Here is a 22,691-nt window from a genome sequence, read left to right as displayed (position 1 = left end):
ACAAATTATTTCAGAAGGTATCTTATAATAAAGATTAGGAGAGTATATTAATTTTGAAAAAATTATATATAGATTTTGTGAAACAAATTTATTTACAAATAAAGTTTATGAAATTAAAAAATTGCAATTAAGTCTCTTAAAAATTAAGTGTAATTTAAAATTAAAATAAAAAGATAATAATGCTCCTATTAAAATATATATATTATATTGATCAAATAATTTATAATTAGTTTATCAGTATTTTATAATTATAACTTTAACTGTTTATAACTATAACTTTATATATTCGATAGTTAAATTTATTAGTTTAATTATTAAATGTGTGAAGCTATAATTACAAAAATTAAAATTATAGTTATAAATTTTTAATAAAATAATTATAAATAATTAATATTACACTTTATTAATGACACATGATTACTTAACTATTAAATATATGAAATTACAGTTGTAAAAAATTAAAATTATAGTTGCTAATTGTCGAAGAAATAGTTATAAATTAATTATTTAATTGATACAATATATATTAAGTAAGAATATTATTATCTTTGTAGATTAATTTTAAATTACACCTAAGTCCTTAAGACTTGATTATAGTTTCAAATTTCACAAGATATGTTGATAAATAAGTCTATTCTATGAAATTTATACGTAATTTTTTTTATTAATTAATGCTCTTACACTCCAACTAATTCCTCTACCCAAATTACACTTGTGACATTGAAATTTATATGTTCCAAGTTATGGTGACTAATAATCGGGACCTTTGATATGATGAATCGATGATAGATAAAATACTGTCGTTTTCATGTGCAACTGCAAAGCACTCCTGATAATGTGGTCTTTGTTTATCTACGGTGAAAGGAGAAAAGGCGGGAATTTTTTTTTGGAGGGAGTGAATCAATGTAGCAGGAATCTTTAAATTTGAAAAGTGAAGTACGATGCACTCAATCAAAAAAGCAAGCAGGTTGAAATGGGGAGAAAGCAGAAACTGTTGAAGCTGATTTTGGCAGGTTCTTATCTCAGAGACAAAGCAGACTCAGCGAGTTAAAAGCTGGTCAGAGCTGAGAAAGCTCAAAACTTGAGAGATCAGCCATTGGAAAACGCAGCGTTTCTGAGCTCTTTCGATTTCAGTAACAGCCCATCCTTGCCGCTTTGACCTCCTCATATCCTTATCCTCCCTTGGGGCTTGGGTGCATGGAAATGTGATCCTCATCCGTTTCCTCTCAATCGCTTCCATATAACGTCCTTTTCAAAAATAATCCGCTCCCTATCCTCTCGGTCGCTTTGTACGTTTCGTTAGACCAGTCAACGTGCGTTTCACTCCTAGGGAAAAAATAAGACAAGTTTTTATACCATGTAGACTTTAAAAAAATAGATCATGAGTTCCCAAGAGGCAAAGCCTTGAGCTGAAGTGTTTGGATAATGTGAAGTGAAATATAGTTCATAGAAAAAACAGAGTGCAGGGTAAGAAGGGCATTTTTTGGAGAAAGGAAAACGTGGAGAAGTGATAAGCTACGTGGGAGCTGGCTTTTGAATAAGAAAGAAACAAAAGAGGTTGCGGAGCGACAGCGAAGGCACATTGTTACGAGGGGCAGTTGAGGCGAGGAGTACATGTTATCAATGGGGCTGTAATAGCGGGGCCCACTGATGAGCAGTTTCAATTTTTTGTGTTTCAGTTTAGTTCAGTTCTTGCGTTTTATCCCAGTCAAGTATTCCCTCTCCTCTTTTTTTCTTTTTCCTTGGAAAAAAGAACAGTATTGTAGTTGAAAATGAAAAGATAGGTAAAATAAATACATATTGTATTGTAGCATTTCTTTTCAATTTCTGTATTTAATTACATGTATTTTTTACATGTGTACACTACATTTATTGATGTGTGTGCGCGCTTGTGAAGAACTACGCTGGTCAATGTACATGTTCATGAATTGTAATAAATAATAATTTATTTATTTGACATCAGTCACTTCTAATTATATCATTAGAGTTTTAAGAGGTTATTAAATTATTGATATTGTTAAAAAATCTTATTAAATGCAAAATATTTAAAAACAATTTCCTTCTCCTAAAGTAACTTTTAAATTACTATCTAATTAGAAAAAAAAAAAGTAATCAAGAATCAATCTTTTTTGCATAGTGGCTAATAAAAATAAAATAAAATAAACCACGAATTTCTCCTAAAGTGTGACGTGCATATGAAACCGAGGACGAACCCACGTCTGAGCAAATGGGGCAGTTGTCCCCACGAATACCAATGTCATGTCATAATTGTTATAGGGGAAAACCCACTTTGGGTCCTCTCCCAAAAAAATATTGCCCTTGCATCCCTTGACTTCTTAAAAAAACAAATTCAAGTCTTCACTTTTTATTACTCGAACATTTTCTTACTCGTTCAACCGAAAAAGATAATATTATTTTGATCATTGATTTTGTAGTGGATAAAGGTATCAATATGAGAAACTAAAAAGAATGTTGGTTCGTATTATAAATATAAGAATATAATAAAATATTATTAAATATTTTTTCAACCTTTCAAATAAAATATTAATATTTATTTTCTAAAATATAACTTGCGAGGCCAGATTCCTTAATTTTTAATGCATACTCATTCATTGTGAAGATAACACTTTTTAATAAAATAGAAATTTTTTTTAATGGTTTGTATTGAAAATATTTATTTTAAAAAAGCATGATTCTTTTCATTAAAAAAGATTATCAGAGTATGACATTAAATATCAATAACAACCACTTATTCTATCATTTTCAATATAATTTTTTCTTATATCAAAATAATTTATTTTTAAATTTATTATAATTTTATAGTTTTTTTTATTATTTCTTGTGCAATTAATTTTTAAATATTTATTTTTATTAAATAATAAATATTTATAACTACATTTAAAAGGTATTAATATTGCTTGATATAAATTCCCCCAACTAACATTTAAAAAATATAAATTTTCTAGGTCCATCACTGTATGAAATCGAAAGGAGCAAGACATTGCAAGTGGATGGAAAGTGAACTTTGGATGAATTGGAGAGATCGACGGTACCATGCATGACCTCGCATGTTGTTGGATATTATAAATATTTTTTAGTATTTTAAAAGAAATTATTATAAATTAATAATATTAATTATTTATTTAAGTTTATTTATTAATTTATAACATATAATTTAAACAACATTATTATTTGAAATCTTTTTTTAATTGTGATTAAGGTGGTTTTATTGCCCAGCGTTATGAGGTCTGCCTATAAAGGAAATGCTTGCCACAAGTTCAGAGAGTTTTAGTACTCTTAGCCTTTTTCTCCTCTTCTATTATACACCTGAGCATATTCTGTGAGTTTCTGTTATTCTGTGTCCCTACTTTTAATAGAAAGAGTCTGTTTAATTTTGAGGAGCTGCTGTGCGATCAATCCAATGTGGCGGAATAGCTCTTAAGGACAGTGTCCTTAGACACGACTCAGACTAGATTTTACCAGCTATAGCCAACACATGTAAATGAAGACAGCACTCTAAAGACACTCAAACAATGTGTAGCGAGGAAACAAGGAACTGCTGAAGAATTATCTAAAGATGCTTGTTTTGATTCGTCTTTTAATTGTGACGGTGATTCCAACGGTGCCTTGAGTTATCAGATCTCTCCTCTCCCCTATTGTAAACAAGCTTCACTTAGTCCCAAGCCACTCCACTAACTCTTCGAGCTCCATATTTTTTTAATTTTTTTTTAGAAATAACCGCCTTCTCATTTTGGGTTTGTTTATTTAAAATTTAAAAATAAATAATTTTTAGATAATTTAAGATGTTTTATAAGAAGATGTTTAATTTCTATAAATTGTATAAAAAAACAGAGATTGTTTTATGTTTGATTACATTAATTAAAAAAGTCACTATTAATAAGTTATTTTAAATTTTATAATATATCCTTTGATTTTTTATTTTATGATATATTTTTGCATCCATCATTTTTTAAAATACTATCCCTTGTATGCCACATTAAATTATTTTTAAAAGCTATTTAAAGTAATTTTTTAAAATGATTAAAAATATAATTTTTTATTCTAATTATTTTAAAAAATTTAAACCAAAACCATAAAAGCCCACAAAATGATTTTTTTCATAAAAACTTCCTCCACTTCCACGTTTTAAGGAATTAGTGGTATCGTTTTCATGATTTGAAACTAGACTTCAAAGACCAATACTTCATCTCGCTTTTTATGACATTGATAATTCTTTTTGGCCAGAGTTATAATATTGGTCATTGATATTAGTTTTTCAAAATATTTCGAGATATCTTTATCTGTGTTGGATTCGAGCCTCGACATTTACAATTACGGTATAAACGCAAACGCAACTTCCATCATTGCATGTGACGTGAGGGTGGAAGAATCCTTTGCTTCCCAAAAATCTCCATGCTGTTGCTATTTCGCCATCACATCTTCTCTATCAACTCAAATACTCTCCCTCCTCCCTTAATTCTCCGTTTATTTTGTTACCCCCACATTTTACCTATTTCAAACGCAACTTTCATCCCTCACTACAATCCAAGTTTGCCACTAATTGAAGTCAGCATGAATGATAAAAACTTTTATTATTCAAATAAGTGATTGAGGTTCAAATCTCAATCCTTATATATATGTAACAACTTAATTTAAAAATATTTGTCTTTTATCATTAATATTTTGAGTACTTCGAAGGAGATAATTTCTATTATAGTGCAGCTTACTCTTTGTTTTATTGAAAAGAAAAAATGAAGGATTCAAGTTGACATGGCAAACTTTGTCCGTGAAATAAAATTTTGCAATACCCTTAATGTTTAATTGCCAGCCTCTTGAGCATTAAAAATGTTCACAATGAAGAAGTTATTGTCAAAAATGGGCTCATTTTGTCTTTTTTTTCAATTTAAAAATAAGTTAAACATGTTATAATTTTTCCTTTATAAATAAAAGTTCCATATCATTAGTTTATTTTTTGTCAACCATACAATGATCTGAGCTTAATTTGTGTTGATAAGATTGTAATTTTTGAATTAGAGCGAATTGAATGCTGTGGTTTCCTACCCACGGCGCTATGTTCACAACTTCACGCGGATGGATTAGCTAAACCGATAGGGTGGGGGGACCGCATTGGTTTGAAACTCACAAAAATGAAAGATCCCCTCTACCCAATCCTAGGAGTCCCATGTTCCCCCACCTCGAGGACAAAACAAAACATGTGGGGACTCTTTCATTATATTTAATAAAAAATTGTCATTTAAATTATGAAAAGTCATTTCAAAGCAAGGGTTTTGAAATAACATTGAAATATACAGTAAAATTACCTTATCATTTCTCATTTCCTTTGATTTTCCACTTAAGTTGTTTATTTCCTCACGAAAAGCTGTTTATTGACATATAAAAAGTTGTTGGTTTCCCTACAAAATTGTTTACTAATAACACAACTAACTCTTATAAATAAATGAATAAATTAATATAAAGAAGTAAACAATTCATCTTATGATTACAATACTTAAAATAAAAGTAAGATTCATAATAATAAAAATAACTATCATATATCAATGAATAATTTTATATAGGTCAATAAATAATTTATTTTATCATGATTAAAATGCTCATAATAAAATTAAAATTTAATTATAATATAAATAAATTTTATAGATTAATAAATAACTTTATGTAAAAAAATAAATAATTTTAACAGAAAATTTGAGGAGATGGGAGATAATAAAATAATTTTATCTTATATTTTAACTTCACTTTAATATCACTAGCCTAGAATGAATTTTCATAATGAATGGAAGCAGTCCCAATCATTAATGCCTCCACTAATAACATCACGCCACGTGTGTACTCTGTTCTCTCATCCACTCAAATCCTGCGCTATTGTACGTTTGGACTTCGGAGTTTGGACCATCCCCTGCCAATCTTGCTGCTTCGTAATGAACCCTTTTCAGGCACCCTGTACGGGGGAAAAAAGAGAGTTCCTTTCAGGTATTCTGCACAGGGAAAAAAAAACCCTCCAAGTATTTATTATTTCATCCGTTCTAAATTATTAAATACTTTTAAAAACAATTCAACATTTTAAAATAATATAAAATATTTTAATAAAAATAAATTTTTAGTAATGATATTTTTTAAATATTACTCCTTTAAGTATTTATTATTTTTAGGGAGTATCATTCTATACTTTTTTTTTTCCTGTTACGTGATCCAAGTAATCATTTAATAATTAGGACCTTATCTTACTCTGTTTTGTAAGCAGCGCCTCCAGCTTGAGTCAAATCTGATGAGATCAGCTCAAATAAATCTGAAAAGATTTAAAGACAAACATAGCAAAATAAATAATTAATTTTAAGCATCCCAAAAAATATATTTCATATTTTTATAAATAAAAATAATTAATTTTAAAAATTAGAACGGGTACTTGGACGTTTCAAATAAATTCAAAATTTAAGCCAAGTTTGATTATTGAGCTTTTCTTTAAGCCCTGACTTATTTGGACCTGTCAGAATACACTTGATCCGCCCAAATTAGCGGCTCAATTCATGAGCATGTCAAGCACATTGAAAAAGTCAGGAGGATATCTTTTTAGTTAACAGAAGCGATATTAAATAGTTCAATTTTCTTTTTAATACAGACTACATCGTTAATTTAACGAGGGCCAATGAGTAGGGTGTGCGGATATCGAATATTTAAAGACGCTGATACCTTTTGGCCGAATAAAGATGGAGCGGGATTTCACCACACAGAGTGGGAATGGGAGAGAGAAAGAGATTTAAATGATAAAATTAAATTCACAAATCCGTAACTTTAATCCTTGTTTTCCAAACTCTAATCCCTTCATGTCTTATTTAAAAGCTACGCAAATAATATTCCAATCCTGAGAAATAAGCACTGGAAACCCAAATGCCCTGGAAAAATCGACATCTCATTCGTGTCTATAAATATTTACCCAGCTTATTTCAAATAACTCATCAAGGTGACATTAATTTTTTCCAAAAAACAAGTGAGATTGTATACACTCTCTTTATTTAAAAATATAAGTTATTTTTAATATTTTAAAATATATTTAAGTTTTTTTAAATATCATTAATAAATAAATTATTTTATATTTATTTTTAGCAAAACATCTTCTATTAAATAATGAAAAATATGAAAAGGCGATGTTTAAAGATAATTAACTCATTTATTAGAGATAATATTTTTAATTAAAAATATATTATATTTTTTAACATGATGGGAAGGAAGCTGTTCTCGTTTTAAATACCTTTTTTTAATAATTTCTCCCATTTTAGAAGCAGTCTATAAGTAAAAAAATGAAAAAATAAATTAGACATTCTTTTTTTTTAAACATCGTCTCCTGTATTGCAGAATTAAGAGGTTCTAAATTAAACAATAAAAAGGAAGTATTAGTAAACTCTCAAATAGAATAAATCCCAAGACTCATTTTTTCCTCAGTTATAAACTTGTAAAAAGTTTTAAAATCTGGCAATTAATTACTATGTCTTAAAAAAAAAAAAAACCTCGCCAATAATTGTGGGTGTTAAGAGCAAGAACTAAAGCAGAAAGCACGCCAAGGAGACAGCAACAAAAGGCAACTGATCCTCAATGACAGGCGATAATACTATTATAATCTGAATTAGTTGTCGAGTGGCATACAATCAAACAGCAAGGCTTTAAAAAGTAAAATAAAATAAATTCATATAATATAATATAATAATTAAATTTAAAATAAAATAATCAGAACATAACGAACGAGATGTTCAGAATAAATGATTGGCGATATAAATTAAAAGTGGCTGCTGGATGGTGGCATCTTATGGGAGCAGGTGCATGTGCTGTCATTTAAAGATAATTGATCCTTATACATATTTTCATTGAAGTATTATAATTTCTAGTTTTACAAGTTATTTTTGTTTTTCCACCGTGTCACCATCTATTTTGTGAGCTATTATACGATTAATTTTGTGATATTTTCTCTGATTCTATCTATAGAGTAAAAAGAGAATAATTTTTTTGATCTTATCTATAAGTCATATTATTAAATTTTTATTATAATTTTTTACCCTCCATTAAATACTGGAGAGAAAAAATATGTTTTTGAAGTATGTATATCTAATACGAATAAAGTTAAAAACTTATTAAATTTTAAAATAAAGTTAATAAATTTTAAATTTTTTTAATATTAATGAAACATATTAAAAATTATTTATAAATAAAATCAGTAAACAATACATAAATATTAGTGTTCTTGTAAAAATTCAGCGTGCAAAGGTAGAAATGAACAGTAAACCGGCAATGCTTCAAGTTTGTCCGCCGAATCATCCATCCTCAATAAATCAACACTGTCAAGTAATTAATAGTTGTTTTTGCTCAAAAAAAAAAAGTAATTAATAGCTGAATTAACAAATGAACTGATAGAATTGCCTCAAAATCAATTATTCTTGGAGCGCGAGGCGGATAAATGCCCATGTTGGAGTGAACACGAGAAGGATCGTACCTTCAATATATATAAAATAATTGATTAATGACTAATTCTCAATAAAATTATATTTGAAATTAAAAAATTTAAACTAAATTATCTGTATAATTAAAGAAAAAAATGTGCCTAATAAAAATAAATATTAACTTCAAGAAGCAATTTAAAAAATATGATAAATACTTTTTAAAGTTTACAAGTTTATTTATACATAAAACAAAAGCGCATATTGGTTTTTCCTATATTAAAAAAGTGGGGAGTAATTAATACAGCAAACGAAAGAAAGGAAAAAAGATAATAAAATTTTTTTAAATTATATAAATGATAATTTAATATTTTAAAATGTCATGATTTTATTATAATTTTTAAGAATTTTTTTATCATTAATAAAGTTATATAAATGACAAAATAGCCCTTGTTAAAAATAAAATGATAACAAATTTTATTTAAATAATCATAACTTTTTTTCTTATATTTACAATAATGCAATAACAGATTTAGAATTTGATATGCAAAGTGTAATTTGTTATTGTATTGTTGTGAATATAAAAAAAATTAATTATTTAAATAAAAATTATGATCATTTTATTTTTAATAAGAGCATTTTGATCATGTATATAAATTTATTAATGATAGAGAAGTCTTTAAATATTTCAATAAAATTATGATATTTTAAGAGATTAAATTATTATTTATATAATTTAAAATAAATTTATTATCATTTTTTAAAAAAATTCACAATTTAAGATATATTTTTTTATTGTGCATAAATATTTTTTTATTAGGAGTAATGTTTAAAATATAATTGAATATTAAATATTAATATTTTTCTAACATGATTTTAAATATGGACGTTGATTCGTTGTAGAGCTGACAACTTCCGTTATTAAAACCGGGCTTCCGGCTGCCTTCTGTACTACCCCAAGCATTTTGATATGCTTTAATTTCCAAAAAATAAAAAAATAATGATAAAGAAATAAGGAAAGAAGATCGGATACGACAGATTAGCACCGTACTCAAACCGAACACGAAACAGAAGTAGAGACAGGTAACGTGGTCTTCGAATGGAGTTACTGTTTCATTTGTGTCGTGGAAGCTCCGAAATTTGTGTTCGTTACTATTGACCACCAGGCAACGCTTACGTTTTCTTGGAGGAGAGAAGCCTCCTCTGCCTCTCCTTTGAGGCAGAGGAGAATCTGGACCGTCCAGATTTGGACGGTACAGATTTAATAGTTTTATTTTTTATGTTTTATTTATATTTTTAAAATAAAAAATATATAAAAATTATAAATTTTTTTAATAAATATATTTATCAATTTAAAATTTCTGATTTAATATAAATGATTTAAATTTAATATAAAAAATTTAAAATAACTTTTCACATATATTCTAAATAGTGTAAATATATTTTGAATAGAATAATAAATTTATTAAAAAATTTAATATTAATTTTAGATCATTTATATTAAATTTGGTTTATCAAATTAATAAGTATATTTATTACAATTTTTTTACAATTTTTATATATTTTTTATTTTAAAAATGTAAATAAAAATATTAAATTTATGTCGTCTAAATTAAGCTTCTACCTTAAAAGAGAGGCAGATAAGGCTTCTCTCAAAGGAGAGAAGCCGAGTCCTGTTTTCTTTGGGTCTTTATAATAATTTTAATTTTGATCAAATTTGTATTTAATTTGAGTTTACGAATGAGTTTAATTTTATAAGTTATAACATAAAAACATTAAACTTAAAAAGTCAACTCGAAAATTTCATAACCATGTTTTACATGGTATATAATTGATTTATAAAATTGATCAATGACAATGATTTTAATCAAAATTGAAAGGTAAAATTAAAAATCATGTAAAATTATGATTTTATAAAAATATATTTAAAAACTCATATTACATATTAAAATTAATTATGAATTTAAAACCATCTTTTTCTTAAAATATTCAAACACAACAATACATGTCAAAATTAATTATAAACCAAAAATTGTGATTTTCTTGAAAATGTCCAAACACCTGGATACATGTTAAAATCAATCTATTAGTGCATATTTTTCAATTCAATTTTTTAATTATAATTTTTTAAAAATTAATCTAAAAATCATATAAATTGTTTTGCAAATAACATTTTTAGGTTTATAATTAATTTTGACATGTATAAAATAAAAGTGTTTGAATAATTTTTTAAAAAAATTATTTTTAAATTTATAATTGATTCTGCTATGTATAATGAGTGTTTGAATAACTTAAAAAAAATCATAATTTTAAATTTATTATTAATTTTAACGTGTAGGAGAGATGTTTGAATATATGTTCATAAAATCAGAGTTTAACTTTTAAAATTAATTAATTTGGTTATCCAAACACGCTTTATATGTTTTCGTCTTTTTCTTTTTAAATTTAGTTTTATCACTAAAATAATGCAGTCTTCTCTCCTTTTTTTTTTTTTAAGCGATTTCCTCTTTGAACCTCACCTCCGTCTTTACTCAAATTTCCCCCATTTTCTTAGATTTAAAATTATGTAATTTTTTTTGTGTGGTAAGTTTGCGAGATTCTTCGCTGATAACAAAAACAAGTTCCTTCTAGATGGATTGTTTATAATTTCGTACGAGAAGTATGCATAAAAAATTCATTAGCGCGCTTCCATAATTAAACGTATGATGATCTACTTCGCAAATGAAAGGAAATTATTGTCTAATAGGCATATCTTAAACTATTGTTAGTCATGCAGTGCAATGCAGTAATAACCATTTATTGTATTTACATACACAAATAATCGAAGATTTGCAATAGATGCGAAAAAAAAATTGAACGAAATTTGGCAAAATAACAGAGGACGAAAAGTTTGGTAGGAAAAAAAAAACAGGGGAAGAAAAAAAAACAAGTTCAATGATTAATCTAGACTTCTTAAAAATATACAAGAGCTTGCATAGCTAACTAGGAAAAAGAAATTACCATGTGCGTGTGTGCGTGAAAAGGAAAGATGTCACCACTTATCACAATCGGCTCCAATTTGTTATCTTATAATATATTGATGTGGCACATTATTATTTGCCCCACACTGAAAAATTTTACAAATGTTGCAGGATTTATAAATTTACGAGACTATTTCACCTCACAAGTTAGTATGTTGGACAGTGATATTGTTTTTTTTTTTTTTTGTATTTGTGGTCTCAGAAAGGACAATTGAATGAAGCGTCATGAAGCATGAGTTATGGGAATTATAGGTTTGAAGGTACTCTTATCAAATTAATTTTTTAAGATAAACTCTCTCTTTAAATTTTGTACCACACATAGCTCACTGATATGAATTCAAGATAAAGGATATTATTTAGAGAATGTTAGTGGCACCGGCAGCAGACGTGAACGGCGAAGGACAAATTACTTGAGTCATGCCTAGAAGAACACTGTCCGTAAAAACTATTTCGACACACAGGAATGATGGATTGACAGTTCCGCAAGATTAAATGAGCACTTCCTGCGGAGTAAGAAAACAGAACAATAGAGACTAAAAAACAAATACAGACAAACAGACGAACACGAAAGCAGAAGGCAGAGGGAGGAAAGAATTGCCCGGAAAACTCAAGAGGTTGGGTCCCCTGTTCTATCCATACCCATGGCTATATATAGCTCAAAAATATAGACATAAACGTTGGCTCATAATCACCAAATTAAAACTTCGATTACACTCTTATAAATCACGTTTAAACACTTGTCTAGGGGGTTATGCAAACGTAAATCACAATTAAACTTCTGTCTGGAAATGTTGGCAGACAAAAAGTTTAAAATATTAACTTCACAAAATTAGTTAATTTGGAGATGTTGGCAGACAAAAACGTTTAGAACATTAACTCACAAAATCAATTTTCAAAAGAGGTTTAATACTGAAAAAATTGCCAAGACTTCAAGTTTAAATTTGAAACAGCAAAATGAGAGGTTTTTTGTGTAAGCTAAAAATATTTATTTATTTAATTATTTTTGTAAAAATAACCCGATAAAAGGAACCCATTCCCTCTTGAACTTGCGCGCAGGAGGGTGAATCAGTTGATTTCAACTGCGATTGCCTTGTCTCATATGTGCAAGGCCACTTCTCTTCTGAGTCCATTTCACTAACCCACTTTATTTCTTAGTATATAAATACTAGGAGAGTCCTTCTTTTAGTTAATTTTTAATTTTGACACACACACACTTCTGACACACATACAACAAAAAATATGGAGCTCCTCTTAGTATCAGACTATCAGCAATGGAGAAAATAATGCGTGCATGAAGAAAGCACAGCGAATAAGGACCAAGGAAAGAATCAGTAAGTATTTCATTGGTAATAAGAAACAGAGAAAATAACGGGAAACCATATGAATGGAAGCAGCCAGCAGAATCGCCAAATTAAGCTATAAAATTAAATCTAAATAAATCCAAAGTCTGAAATAAATCAGGCTGCAGAAGAAGGCTGAAAATAGTAACACGCAGTCGTCATGCTTTCATGCTAAAACTTAAAACACACAAAATTCGCTCGTCGTATATATAGGGAATGGTCTGATTTGTCTCCAAAAAGTTATCTTTTTTTACAGCCAAATACACAAACCCACACAACCTTGGCCTATATTCTCTCCTATTTTTCCTCTTATTTTCTCCCCTTTGTTTTTGTTTTTGTATTTTAAAGCACACTTTCTTCTCCGTCCTGTCCCCCCTCTCTCTCCGCACCATCTCAAACTCTATTGTTGTGTGGTCTGATTCTCTCTCCAAATCAGAGGGCGACCGGCGACCGCAATCGCCGGAGATTCGCCCTTGCTCGCCAGAGCAGTTTGTTTCATGATTTGAGCTGCGAATGATGAATTGTTCTTCCCTTGTTTTCCTTTTTTCTGGATAGAGTGGTGTTTGGGGAAATACAAACAAACAGAAAGAAAAAAGAATATTCTTTTGTTCTCTTGTGTAGCTGGAGATCGCCGGGAAGGCAATGTACCGAGAGAAGAAAGGAGATTTTGCAGCAAATATGCTGAGATCCCATCATTTCTGAATTCTTTAAGCGTGGACCGCGGATACGATTCATTTATCAACAAGTTTCGGAACGAGCAGTTGCTGAATTTCGTGGAGGAAGCTGGGGAGAAAAAAATTTTGAGTTCTGTGTGTTGGCGAATGGTGTCCAAATTTGAAGGTGCGAGTTTGTTTGTTTGAAAACTTTTTTTTTTGGTGAATAATTTTCTGTTGGCGTCACTGATTCTAAGGTAATATTCAATTTATAGCCTCTTTATGTAAATCACAGCTCCGTCTTCTCTGAAAATTTGGGTTTCTGAACTTGATCTGTCCTTGTTTGAGGTTTTACCTCTGAAGTTCCCCTTTCATCTGTTCTTGTTGCTGACAGAATCAAAGGAGAAGGATTATAGGCTCAATCTAGATGCGATTACCTCTTTTGTGAAATAAAATAAAACAAAAATCTTTCGCTCTGTTGTTGGTTTTGTTTCATTTTCTTAAATTTCTTGGTTGCTAAATGACCCAACTGTGCTAGGTCGCTGGTAGGTAAGAAACAATTTTTCTTCTTTTCACAAAATTTTCCTGTGTCATTCGTGGTTCTGGTGGTATTTAGTTGAAATTATTGCTATTTTCAGCTTAACCTAACACTTTTGTGTTCTAAATATGCTATTGCTTGTTAGAATCGAGGAAGCAGCTTTGTCATAATTTCAAGCTGCCCTTTCCCCTCCGTTTTTTGTTTTGGGTTGGGGCGGGGTTGGGGAATAATGTCAGTGGTGATGTATTTGTATTTGTTGAGATAGATGAATAAATGATACTTTTTGAATCTCAGTTGCCTCGAATTTTCTTTCCGCCAATAGCAGGTTCATCGTGCAGTACCTTGTTTATTTTCGTCTGTTCCCTCTTTATCAAGCAAATGACCTTAAATTTCCAACAGACGACGAGGTATAGGGTCCATCAAAGCCAGCAAGTGAGGAGCTTTTCGGTAATTGTTCCATTCCAGAGTTCTGGACTCTGAGCTGCGCGATGCCTTTTGAAATAATGAACCAGAGGGGCATATCTGCCTCGTCCCACCTTTTTGATGACAATTCCTTTTTTCCTGAGGTATTTGTTGTTCCACACACTTCATATTTCTTTCACCAACTTCTATCATTTGATAACTAGTTGATCCATAGTACATGTCGTGGTTTAAGACTTGAAATGTTCTTTGCAACTTTTCAAGACTTCAGCCTTCTTTTGTCAAAATGTTAATGACCTCTATGGCATGAATGTTATTATCTTTTGATCTCGTGGGTTTCTGAAGCTGTCTTGAACTTTTATATTGGACAGAAGAGTGTTGGATTGCAGAAGCCAAAATCCTTTCATGACCATTATTTACAAAGTGAGTACCCATCAACTCTCTCTTCTTTTCCCCCCTCGTTAAAATAATCATATGTAAGTTGTTTGCTTATGTAGTCATGTTTTAGTTCACAATTAATGCCCTGAATTTTATGAACTATCTATGCAAGAGATACAGATGGTTATAATCAAACAAATATTTACTCTAGATATTGACGAGTCGCAATTCGATGGCCTTGCTGATTGAAAAAAGAAAGTTTCCTATATATTCAGTCGTTATCTGTTAAATGTCAGATCTCAGTTGTGGATTGGTAATTAGTTGCCGTATTGGGATCCTTTGGTCAATATTCGACTCTTCTCTTTTAACTGTTTGTAAATGTTTGATGCACATTGAATAAGTACATTTAATATGAGTAAGGATATTGAATCAGTTTGTGGTGAGTTCTTTATTGATGCAATCAATACTGACATACGCCTCTACTCGCAGTATAAGACACCATTATGTTATCATAAATTTGAACCCTGGTACAGCTGTGACTATTGATGGTTATCTGATTAATTCAATTGCTACACATTGTTGGTTTGAAGTTGGGATGTGCTTTTTTGGGATTCATTTAATCCCAAACTTGTTTGTGTCTTATTTTAATTTTGAACGAGGTAACTTCTTTTGTGACATATCTGTGTACACAATGGTCACCTGGTGAGTGCACGCTTTTGCATATTTTCTATAAATAACAAGTGTGTTTGCTGTACTTGTGATGAATTGTTCAGACAAATTAAGCTGTACTGTATTTTATAGGGAAAATAGGAGCATCGCCACAGAGCATTTCAAGTACATCGTCATCTCTAGAAATGAATGCCAACTCTGGCTTGCCAATTTCACAAACAAGTCTGTTGGGAGAAGTTACAGAAAAGCCGCAAGTTGGTGGAGGAGGCATTATTGACGTGTTGAACTCTACCAAGGATTCAATGACTCATCACCCCAGATCATGGTCTACTGTGCATATGCAGCCAGAACCTACATCTTATAGTTTAACTGGAAAAAAGATTCTCACTGATACTGCTTCCCATGAGAGCAGCCTATTCTCTAGCTCACTGTCTGAGGTCTTTGGCCAAAAATGTAAGACCCTATTTCATGCATCACTTTCAAGCATGTATAATGAGAAATGCTGGAAACTCAATTCATCAGCATTGGCACCACCTTTTTAAGTACCCATTGTTGTCCTTAAAATATTGGGCAGTGGAGACCTTTTTTCCTCCAACCTCTCACCACCCTATTGAAAAAAATTATCTTATTCTCTTAAAACTATGACTCTAGTGCAAGATAAACTGATATTCTTGTACATGCGTTGCTAAATTGATATGCATATCTTGGTGCAGTGAGGTTATCTCGGAATGATATTCTGTCTCATCAGCCTGTTACCATTGGTTCCTTTCCTGAGGAAGAACCATACAAATCTCTTGAAGAAATTGAGGCTGACACTATTGGGAATCTCCTTCCTGATGAAGATGATCTGTTTTCTGGTGTTACTAATGAGTTAGGATACACTGCTAATGCCAGAACAACTGATGACTTTGAAGAGTTTGATTTGTTTAGCAGTGGTGGAGGCATGGAATTAGAGGGAGATGAACATCTAAGTTTGGGAAAGAAAATCAGCTGTCTGGATGTAGATTCCGGTTATTTTGGAGGTTTTAAAGGAAAACTTCCTTTTGGCGAACAACCTTCTAGGACACTTTTTGTTAGAAACATCAATAGCAATGTTGAAGATTCTGAGATAAAGGCTCTTTTTGAGGTGAATCTTTTTTCTTTCATGTTACTAGATGCAATCTCAGGAAGCATTTCATACCACTAATCAGAAGTAAATGGTCTATTATGTTTTTTTTTTTTTTGGGTGCAGAAATATGGAGACATCCGAACCATTTATACAGCCTGCAAGCATCGTGGGTTTGTGATGATTTCTTACTATGACCTAAGGGCAGCACAAAATGCAATGCAAGCACTTCAGAATAGGTCATTGAGGTCTCGGAAACTTGACATTCATTATTCAATTCCAAAGGTATGATTTTTTTTGTCAGTTTTGCTGCATGCATGATTCCTTTTCCTTCTTTATCATTTGGATAAATAAAGCAGGTCTTGTTATTAATTGCATTTAGTATAATTGTATCGCTTAATCTTATTTGTGCTTTTCTTGTTCAATTGGTTCTGTCTTCTATTTTTGATGCTTTGCTCATAAAATTATCTTAACTTTCCGACGCATTAGGGCAATGCTCCTGAGAAGGATATAAGCCATGGTACACTTGTGCTTTCTGGTCTTGATTCTTCTGTTTCGAATGATGAGCTTCAACAGATTTTTGGATTTTATGGAGAAATAAAGGAAGTAAGATATTCATTATCAGATTTTCAGCCATTTTTTGTTGCTTGTGTGTTATGAAGATAGTTGAGGTAGCTGGAAGCATTTGTTTTTGTTTGCAGATCTATGAATCTCCAGAAGTAAATTATAAAAAAAATATTGAATTTTATGATGTGCGAGCTGCAGAAGCTGCTCTTCGTGCATTAAACAGGAGTGACATTGCTGGTAAGCAGATCAAGCTTGAACCTGGTCATCCTCGGGGAACGACATGGTGACTTTTCCCTTTTCTTTTCTTTCTTTAGTAGCTTTAAAACTATTTTCTGCTTTTTAGTATGCTGCCTTTTATCTGTTAGCAGACTTTTCATTTCTAAGTGGTTTATGAAGTGCAGAATTGTGATAGATCACTTTGATTTCTGTTCTTAAATAGAAACAAACACTTACCCCTTTATTCTGGTAATTCTCTTTCTTTGTAAATAATCATGGATGCTATGTTTTCGTAGTCTGACGCTTGAGTCTCACAATGGCCAAGATGAACCTGATTTTGGTCAAAGTCTCTGTGACAACTCATCACTAAGACACAAGGGTATGCTTGACTCTGTTTCAACTTGTTATCAATATTTCTCCTTAGGAAGCCACTGCTTTTCTTGGTCTCACTAGACATCATTTACAGCAACGATGTCTTCTGGAGTAATTGCACCTGGCTGCCTAGAAAATGGATCTAATCCTGGATTTCGCCCTGCAATACAGCAACCTATTAATGCATTAATTGATAATGCTTTCTCTCCTGTGAATTCTAGCATTCACAAATCAGTGAGAGGGCCAACTTCTGGAAAAGTGCCTGGTGTTTGCGATTCCAGTAACTTCCTTGATGCAATGAAGTTTTCCTCTGTTCCAAGATTCCATCCTCATTCCCTTCCTGATTATCATGATAGTTTTGCTAATGGTAGTGCTTACAACTTTTCAAGCATTGTTGGCAATGTGGCTGGCAATATTGGTAGTGGAGTGGCAGACAACTCAGATAGCAGGCCCAATCAGGGAATGGGATCAACTGGGAATATGATGGAATTTGCAGGAGCAGGTTCGTGGAAATGTAAAGTTGATGTGCATATATACAAGCAGCTTCATGCACAACCTTTATTGTTGCAACAGTTTTAAAATGGTTTCCTATCTATTGAAAATGGCATCCTGGTGCTTACAATATTAATTTGTTCAAAAGTATTGCAAGGGTTAATCTACTGTTTTCTTAAAATGACAGCCTGGTTTTTTTACAATAATGATGGGTTTGAGTCTTGACTATTGATGAGGTATGGAGTGCTCAAGTTCTTCTTCGTTTTGTAATTTTTTAGAAAAAGAAATAACTCTACCAGTATACAAGAAATTAAAATGACTTTTTAATGAATATTGATTTTGATAAATATAGACTTTTGTCTGATGTAGGCCAAAAAGTGAAACACCTCTGTCTGATCATATATGATCGTGGATGATGAAATAAATATGGGTCTCCAAATTAACATTTCTATCAAATTTTGAATGGTTATTAATTGTTAAGATGGGAAATATTTGCAGAAGATACTCTTGTTTGTGATGCGGGTATAGATTTACATATAAATCTTGGTTTGAAATCCTTCTTCTGTTTTGGATCTGCAGGAAATGGGAACCATCAACGTCATGGACTTTATCATGTGTGGAACAGCTCCAATTTGCACCAGGAGCCTTCACCAGGTCCCATGCTTTGGCAGAAAACACCATCATTTGTTAATGGTGCTTGTGCTCCTGGCCTTCCGCAAATGCCCAGCTTTCCTAGAACACAGCCTCACATGCTAAGAGCATCACACATAGACCACCATGTTGGGTCAGCTCCTGTTGTTACTGCCTCACCCTGGGACAGGCAACACTCTTATCTAGGAGTGTCTCCTGAAACTTCTGGTTTTCGTATGGGTTCTCTAGGAAGTGCTGGTTTACCTGGTAGTTGGCAATTGCATCCTCCGGAGTTTTCTTCTCACAACATGTTCCCTCATATTGGTGGGAATGGTGCAGAATTGACATCAACTGCTGGGCAAAACTCTCCTAATCAGTTGTCACATGCTTTTCCTGGGAGACATCCCATGGCTTCTATGTCCAAACTTGATTGCAATGAACGAATGAGGAATCTGTATCCCCTCCGGAAAAGTGAAGCTAACATTAATAATGCTGATAAAAAGCAATATGAACTTGACCTAGGCTGCATAATGCGTGGGGAAGACAGCCGTACAACTCTAATGATAAAAAATATTCCCAACAAGTATGTCATTCGTCTTCCTGACTTCTTTTTATTATTGCTTGCACTGTTATCTTTGCTTCTTCAAATCACAGCATGGCATGGTGCTTTCAGGTATAAAGCTACAAAATCTGTGTCCAACAATCACGTGCACGCATGAGTGTTTGCTTGCTCCTATGCATATAGAACATATACTGTTCGCATTGGCTGATTAGTGAAGCATTGAAACTTTTGGCTCTAGCTTATTGATTTCTTTTCTTCTTCTTCTTTTGTTTTTTTGACAGGTATACTTCCAAGATGCTTCTAGCTGCTATAGATGAGCAATGTCGGGGAACTTATGATTTTCTATATTTGCCTATTGACTTTAAGGCAAGCATTTATTTGTGTTCAGTTGCTTCTTTCCTCTAGTGACATCCTTGATGTATTTCTAATTCAATCATGCGAATAATTGCAGAACAAATGTAATGTTGGCTATGCATTTATTAATATGATTGATCCTGCTCAGATTATTCCATTCCACCAGGTAAATCTTAGTTAAACAGTAATTTGACTTGTTTAACTGTGCTAGATGGAATCTGAGTTAATGAAGCTAATACACAAGAACCATCATATGCAGGCTTTTAATGGGAAAAAATGGGAGAAATTTAATAGTGAAAAGGTAGCCTCACTTGCATATGCCCGAATTCAGGGTAAAGCTGCACTTATCGCTCATTTCCAGAATTCAAGCCTGATGAATGAAGACAAGCGTTGCCGTCCTATTCTATTTCACACAGATGGCCCAAATGCTGGTGATCCGGTATGACATAAAATCAGTTTGTTGTGTTATTGTTTCCCATTTTTAAGAATAAACTAGATTACTTAACAGCTTCCTGTTGATGCCTGCTTCTTAGATATGGTTAATCATTCAATGATGCTCATGCTGTTAGTAGTAATATCGAGGTCATATCTTTAAGTTTCTCATTTCATTCAATAATCTTTTGGCCCTAGTTTTCTGTAGGGATACTCTTTATATGAATATGGTACGCACCTAACGACTTGTTTTAGGGATAATGGTTCTACCTTCAGCTTGTTTTGAATTTTGATGGCAATGAGATGCTTCTTGATCTGGTAGTGTGCATTTAAACAACAGATCGAGTTTTCCATGAGGCTTCCCAATTTTAGTTCCTCTTGAGGAATGAATTTTGTTATAAAATAAATATCTTAAATTTCAATTTCTGCTAACTAAACACGTCCAATATCTGGTTTCTTAAATATCCTGCGCTGTAACAAATTTGACTTTATTTTGTATCTGCAGGAGCCTTTTCCCATGGGTACTAATGTTAGAATGAGGCCAGGAAAATCTCGCTGTAGTACTAATAATGAGGAGAATCGCAGCCAGGGGAGTCCTTCAACTTTGGCAAGCGTAGAGGGATCAACCACTAATGGAATAGATTCTTCATTGAGCTCTTCGCGGAACTCTGACTGACTTTGCCTCGGGCACTAGGCATTCGATCTTGCCGCTTGCGCCATGAAATTCAACATGAATCTGTATATTGCCTTTTTCTTTTTGTTGGAGGGAGAGTTAGACCAGGAAGTAAGGGGGCTCACAAATTTTGCCTATAGAGAGGAAGCCTTGCACAAGTTTTCAGAGGCTGGGGTACATAACAAGAATGAAGTGACTGATCGTAGTTACATTTTCTTTCTTTTAAATTTTTGCATGGAGTTCTGCTGCCATCTTATGAGTTTAGAAAAATGATTGGCTTAATTGAAGCTCAAAATTTTGGCTAGCTGTGAAGAGACAGTGTCACAGTTCGCAGTAGTTCTTTTGAGACCACGGTCGACGTGGGTTTCAAGGGGAATTTGCTGATTTTGTTTTTGTCATTTTGTCTCTGTTCTCATGTAAATTTCTTGTTATACCCTCAGTTAATGGTCTTTAGGACGATTCCTGAGGGAGATTTAAATTGCTATATTTAATTCGGTGCTGCTATACTCTTTCTGATTTACTTATCTCTCTTCAAATTCCGTTATTGCTTTTGTGTATATCTTCTGTGCGTTGCCACTTCTGCTGATGCTCAGTGGTAATCTCTTTCGCAAAACGGTTTGCGGAAAGCCAGTGGAATTGTCATGCACCCCTCCGATCCATTTACAAACAACTTGGAGGAAGGGTTTTGTGGTCTTTTTTATAATATACGATATTGACTATTTATTATAGTTTTTCTCTTTTAGTCTTATTAAATTTGGCGCAACAAAGTAGGAAATTTTTTAAGTATGTATCCATTATGGATAAAGTATAATGTTTTTTAGTTGAGATGAGTTAAAAAAAAAAACTGTCGAAAATGAATTATGAATGAGCTCAAGAGGGGTAATAATCAATACGAAACAAAAATATCGTTTGATTATAAAATTTTGAGGAGCATGCGTTGTTCCATGATAAATTTGACGAGCAAGGAATTTTGATGTTCTCGGAAGTGCCAAGAAGGCTAAAACATAAAAAATATAAGGCAAAGGTACAAATTTGATAACCAACTATCTTTTTTGGAGTACTAGATAACTTACTTTGGTTTTATTTATAAGATAGAGAGAGAGAGAAATTTTTTTGTTCTAATTTATAAGTCATGTTATTAAATTTTTATCATAATTTTTTTACCTTTCATTTAATATTGAAAAAAAATGTGATTGAAATGTGTATATTTAATAGAGATAAAATTAAAAATTTATTAAATTTTAAAATAAAGTTAACGAGTTTTAAGGTTTTCCTTAATACTGATGAAATATGTTGAAAGTGATTTATAAATAAAATCAGGGGAGTATATTATGATGTGATCCAAAATAAATTCTTAATCTTTAAAATAAGAGTATCTAGTAGCCTCCATTAATTTCCATTTAATGGATGTTAACTTTCATATGAGGCTCACAAATTTTTGATTGAAATGACTTATGACACTCTACTTCAGCAACTAAAAATGCAAATTTAATAATGAATTATTTTTGAAGAAGCATTTGGTAGGTTTTACTATAAAAACAGACCATCTAGCACTTTCTCATAGAACTAAATGTTGTTTATTTTCAAACCCACAAATTTATGAAACCCATAACGTGTCAATTTCTCCAAACTTAATTCTTCCTCTTCTTGTTTTATTTTATTAACGTCATCCTCATGAATGTCATCATATAAGAATCTTTTGAACATCTTATTTTTGAGTTAAGATTAAAAATAAATGCAAGAAAATTAAAAAATCAACACGACGTGGATTTTATAAATTTAAAAATAAATAATATTTAGTTAAAATTGATGAAAATTTATTAGAT

At 31.4% G+C, this 22,691-nt stretch overlaps 1 protein-coding gene across 4 annotated transcripts; it reads left to right on the top strand.

The window, feature by feature from the left end:
* The first annotated feature begins 13,088 nt into the window (after window positions 1-13,088).
* On the top strand, window positions 13,089-21,385 carry LOC129320173 (protein MEI2-like 1). Of its 4 annotated transcripts, none has more exons than XM_054965428.1 (15): window positions 13,089-13,644; window positions 14,321-14,561; window positions 14,790-14,838; window positions 15,595-15,915; window positions 16,176-16,588; window positions 16,694-16,852; window positions 17,057-17,173; window positions 17,269-17,417; window positions 17,647-17,729; window positions 17,817-18,224; window positions 18,794-19,427; window positions 19,688-19,772; window positions 19,858-19,926; window positions 20,020-20,199; window positions 20,698-21,385. In XM_054965428.1, the coding sequence occupies exons 2-15, from the start codon at window positions 14,484-14,486 to the stop codon at window positions 20,866-20,868; spliced, it is 2,916 nt and encodes a 971-aa protein (XP_054821403.1). In that variant the 5' UTR covers window positions 13,089-13,644; window positions 14,321-14,483; the 3' UTR covers window positions 20,869-21,385. The 4 variants fall into 4 exon arrangements, with proteins under 4 accessions (XP_054821403.1, XP_054821401.1, XP_054821400.1 ...); XM_054965426.1 differs by having other exon boundaries at window positions 13,090-13,644; window positions 14,395-14,561; window positions 14,787-14,838; XM_054965425.1 differs by having other exon boundaries at window positions 13,090-13,644; window positions 14,787-14,838.
* The last annotated feature ends 1,306 nt before the right edge of the window (window positions 21,386-22,691 follow it).

Source organism: Prosopis cineraria, unplaced genomic scaffold (genome assembly GCF_029017545.1).
Source record: "Prosopis cineraria cultivar Desert tree isolate PC_DT_omini unplaced genomic scaffold, ASM2901754v1 PC9, whole genome shotgun sequence".
Classification (NCBI taxonomy): domain Eukaryota; kingdom Viridiplantae; phylum Streptophyta; class Magnoliopsida; order Fabales; family Fabaceae; genus Prosopis; species Prosopis cineraria.
Note: the sequence above shows the minus strand (reverse complement) of the source record. Positions and strands in the feature narration are given on the sequence as shown.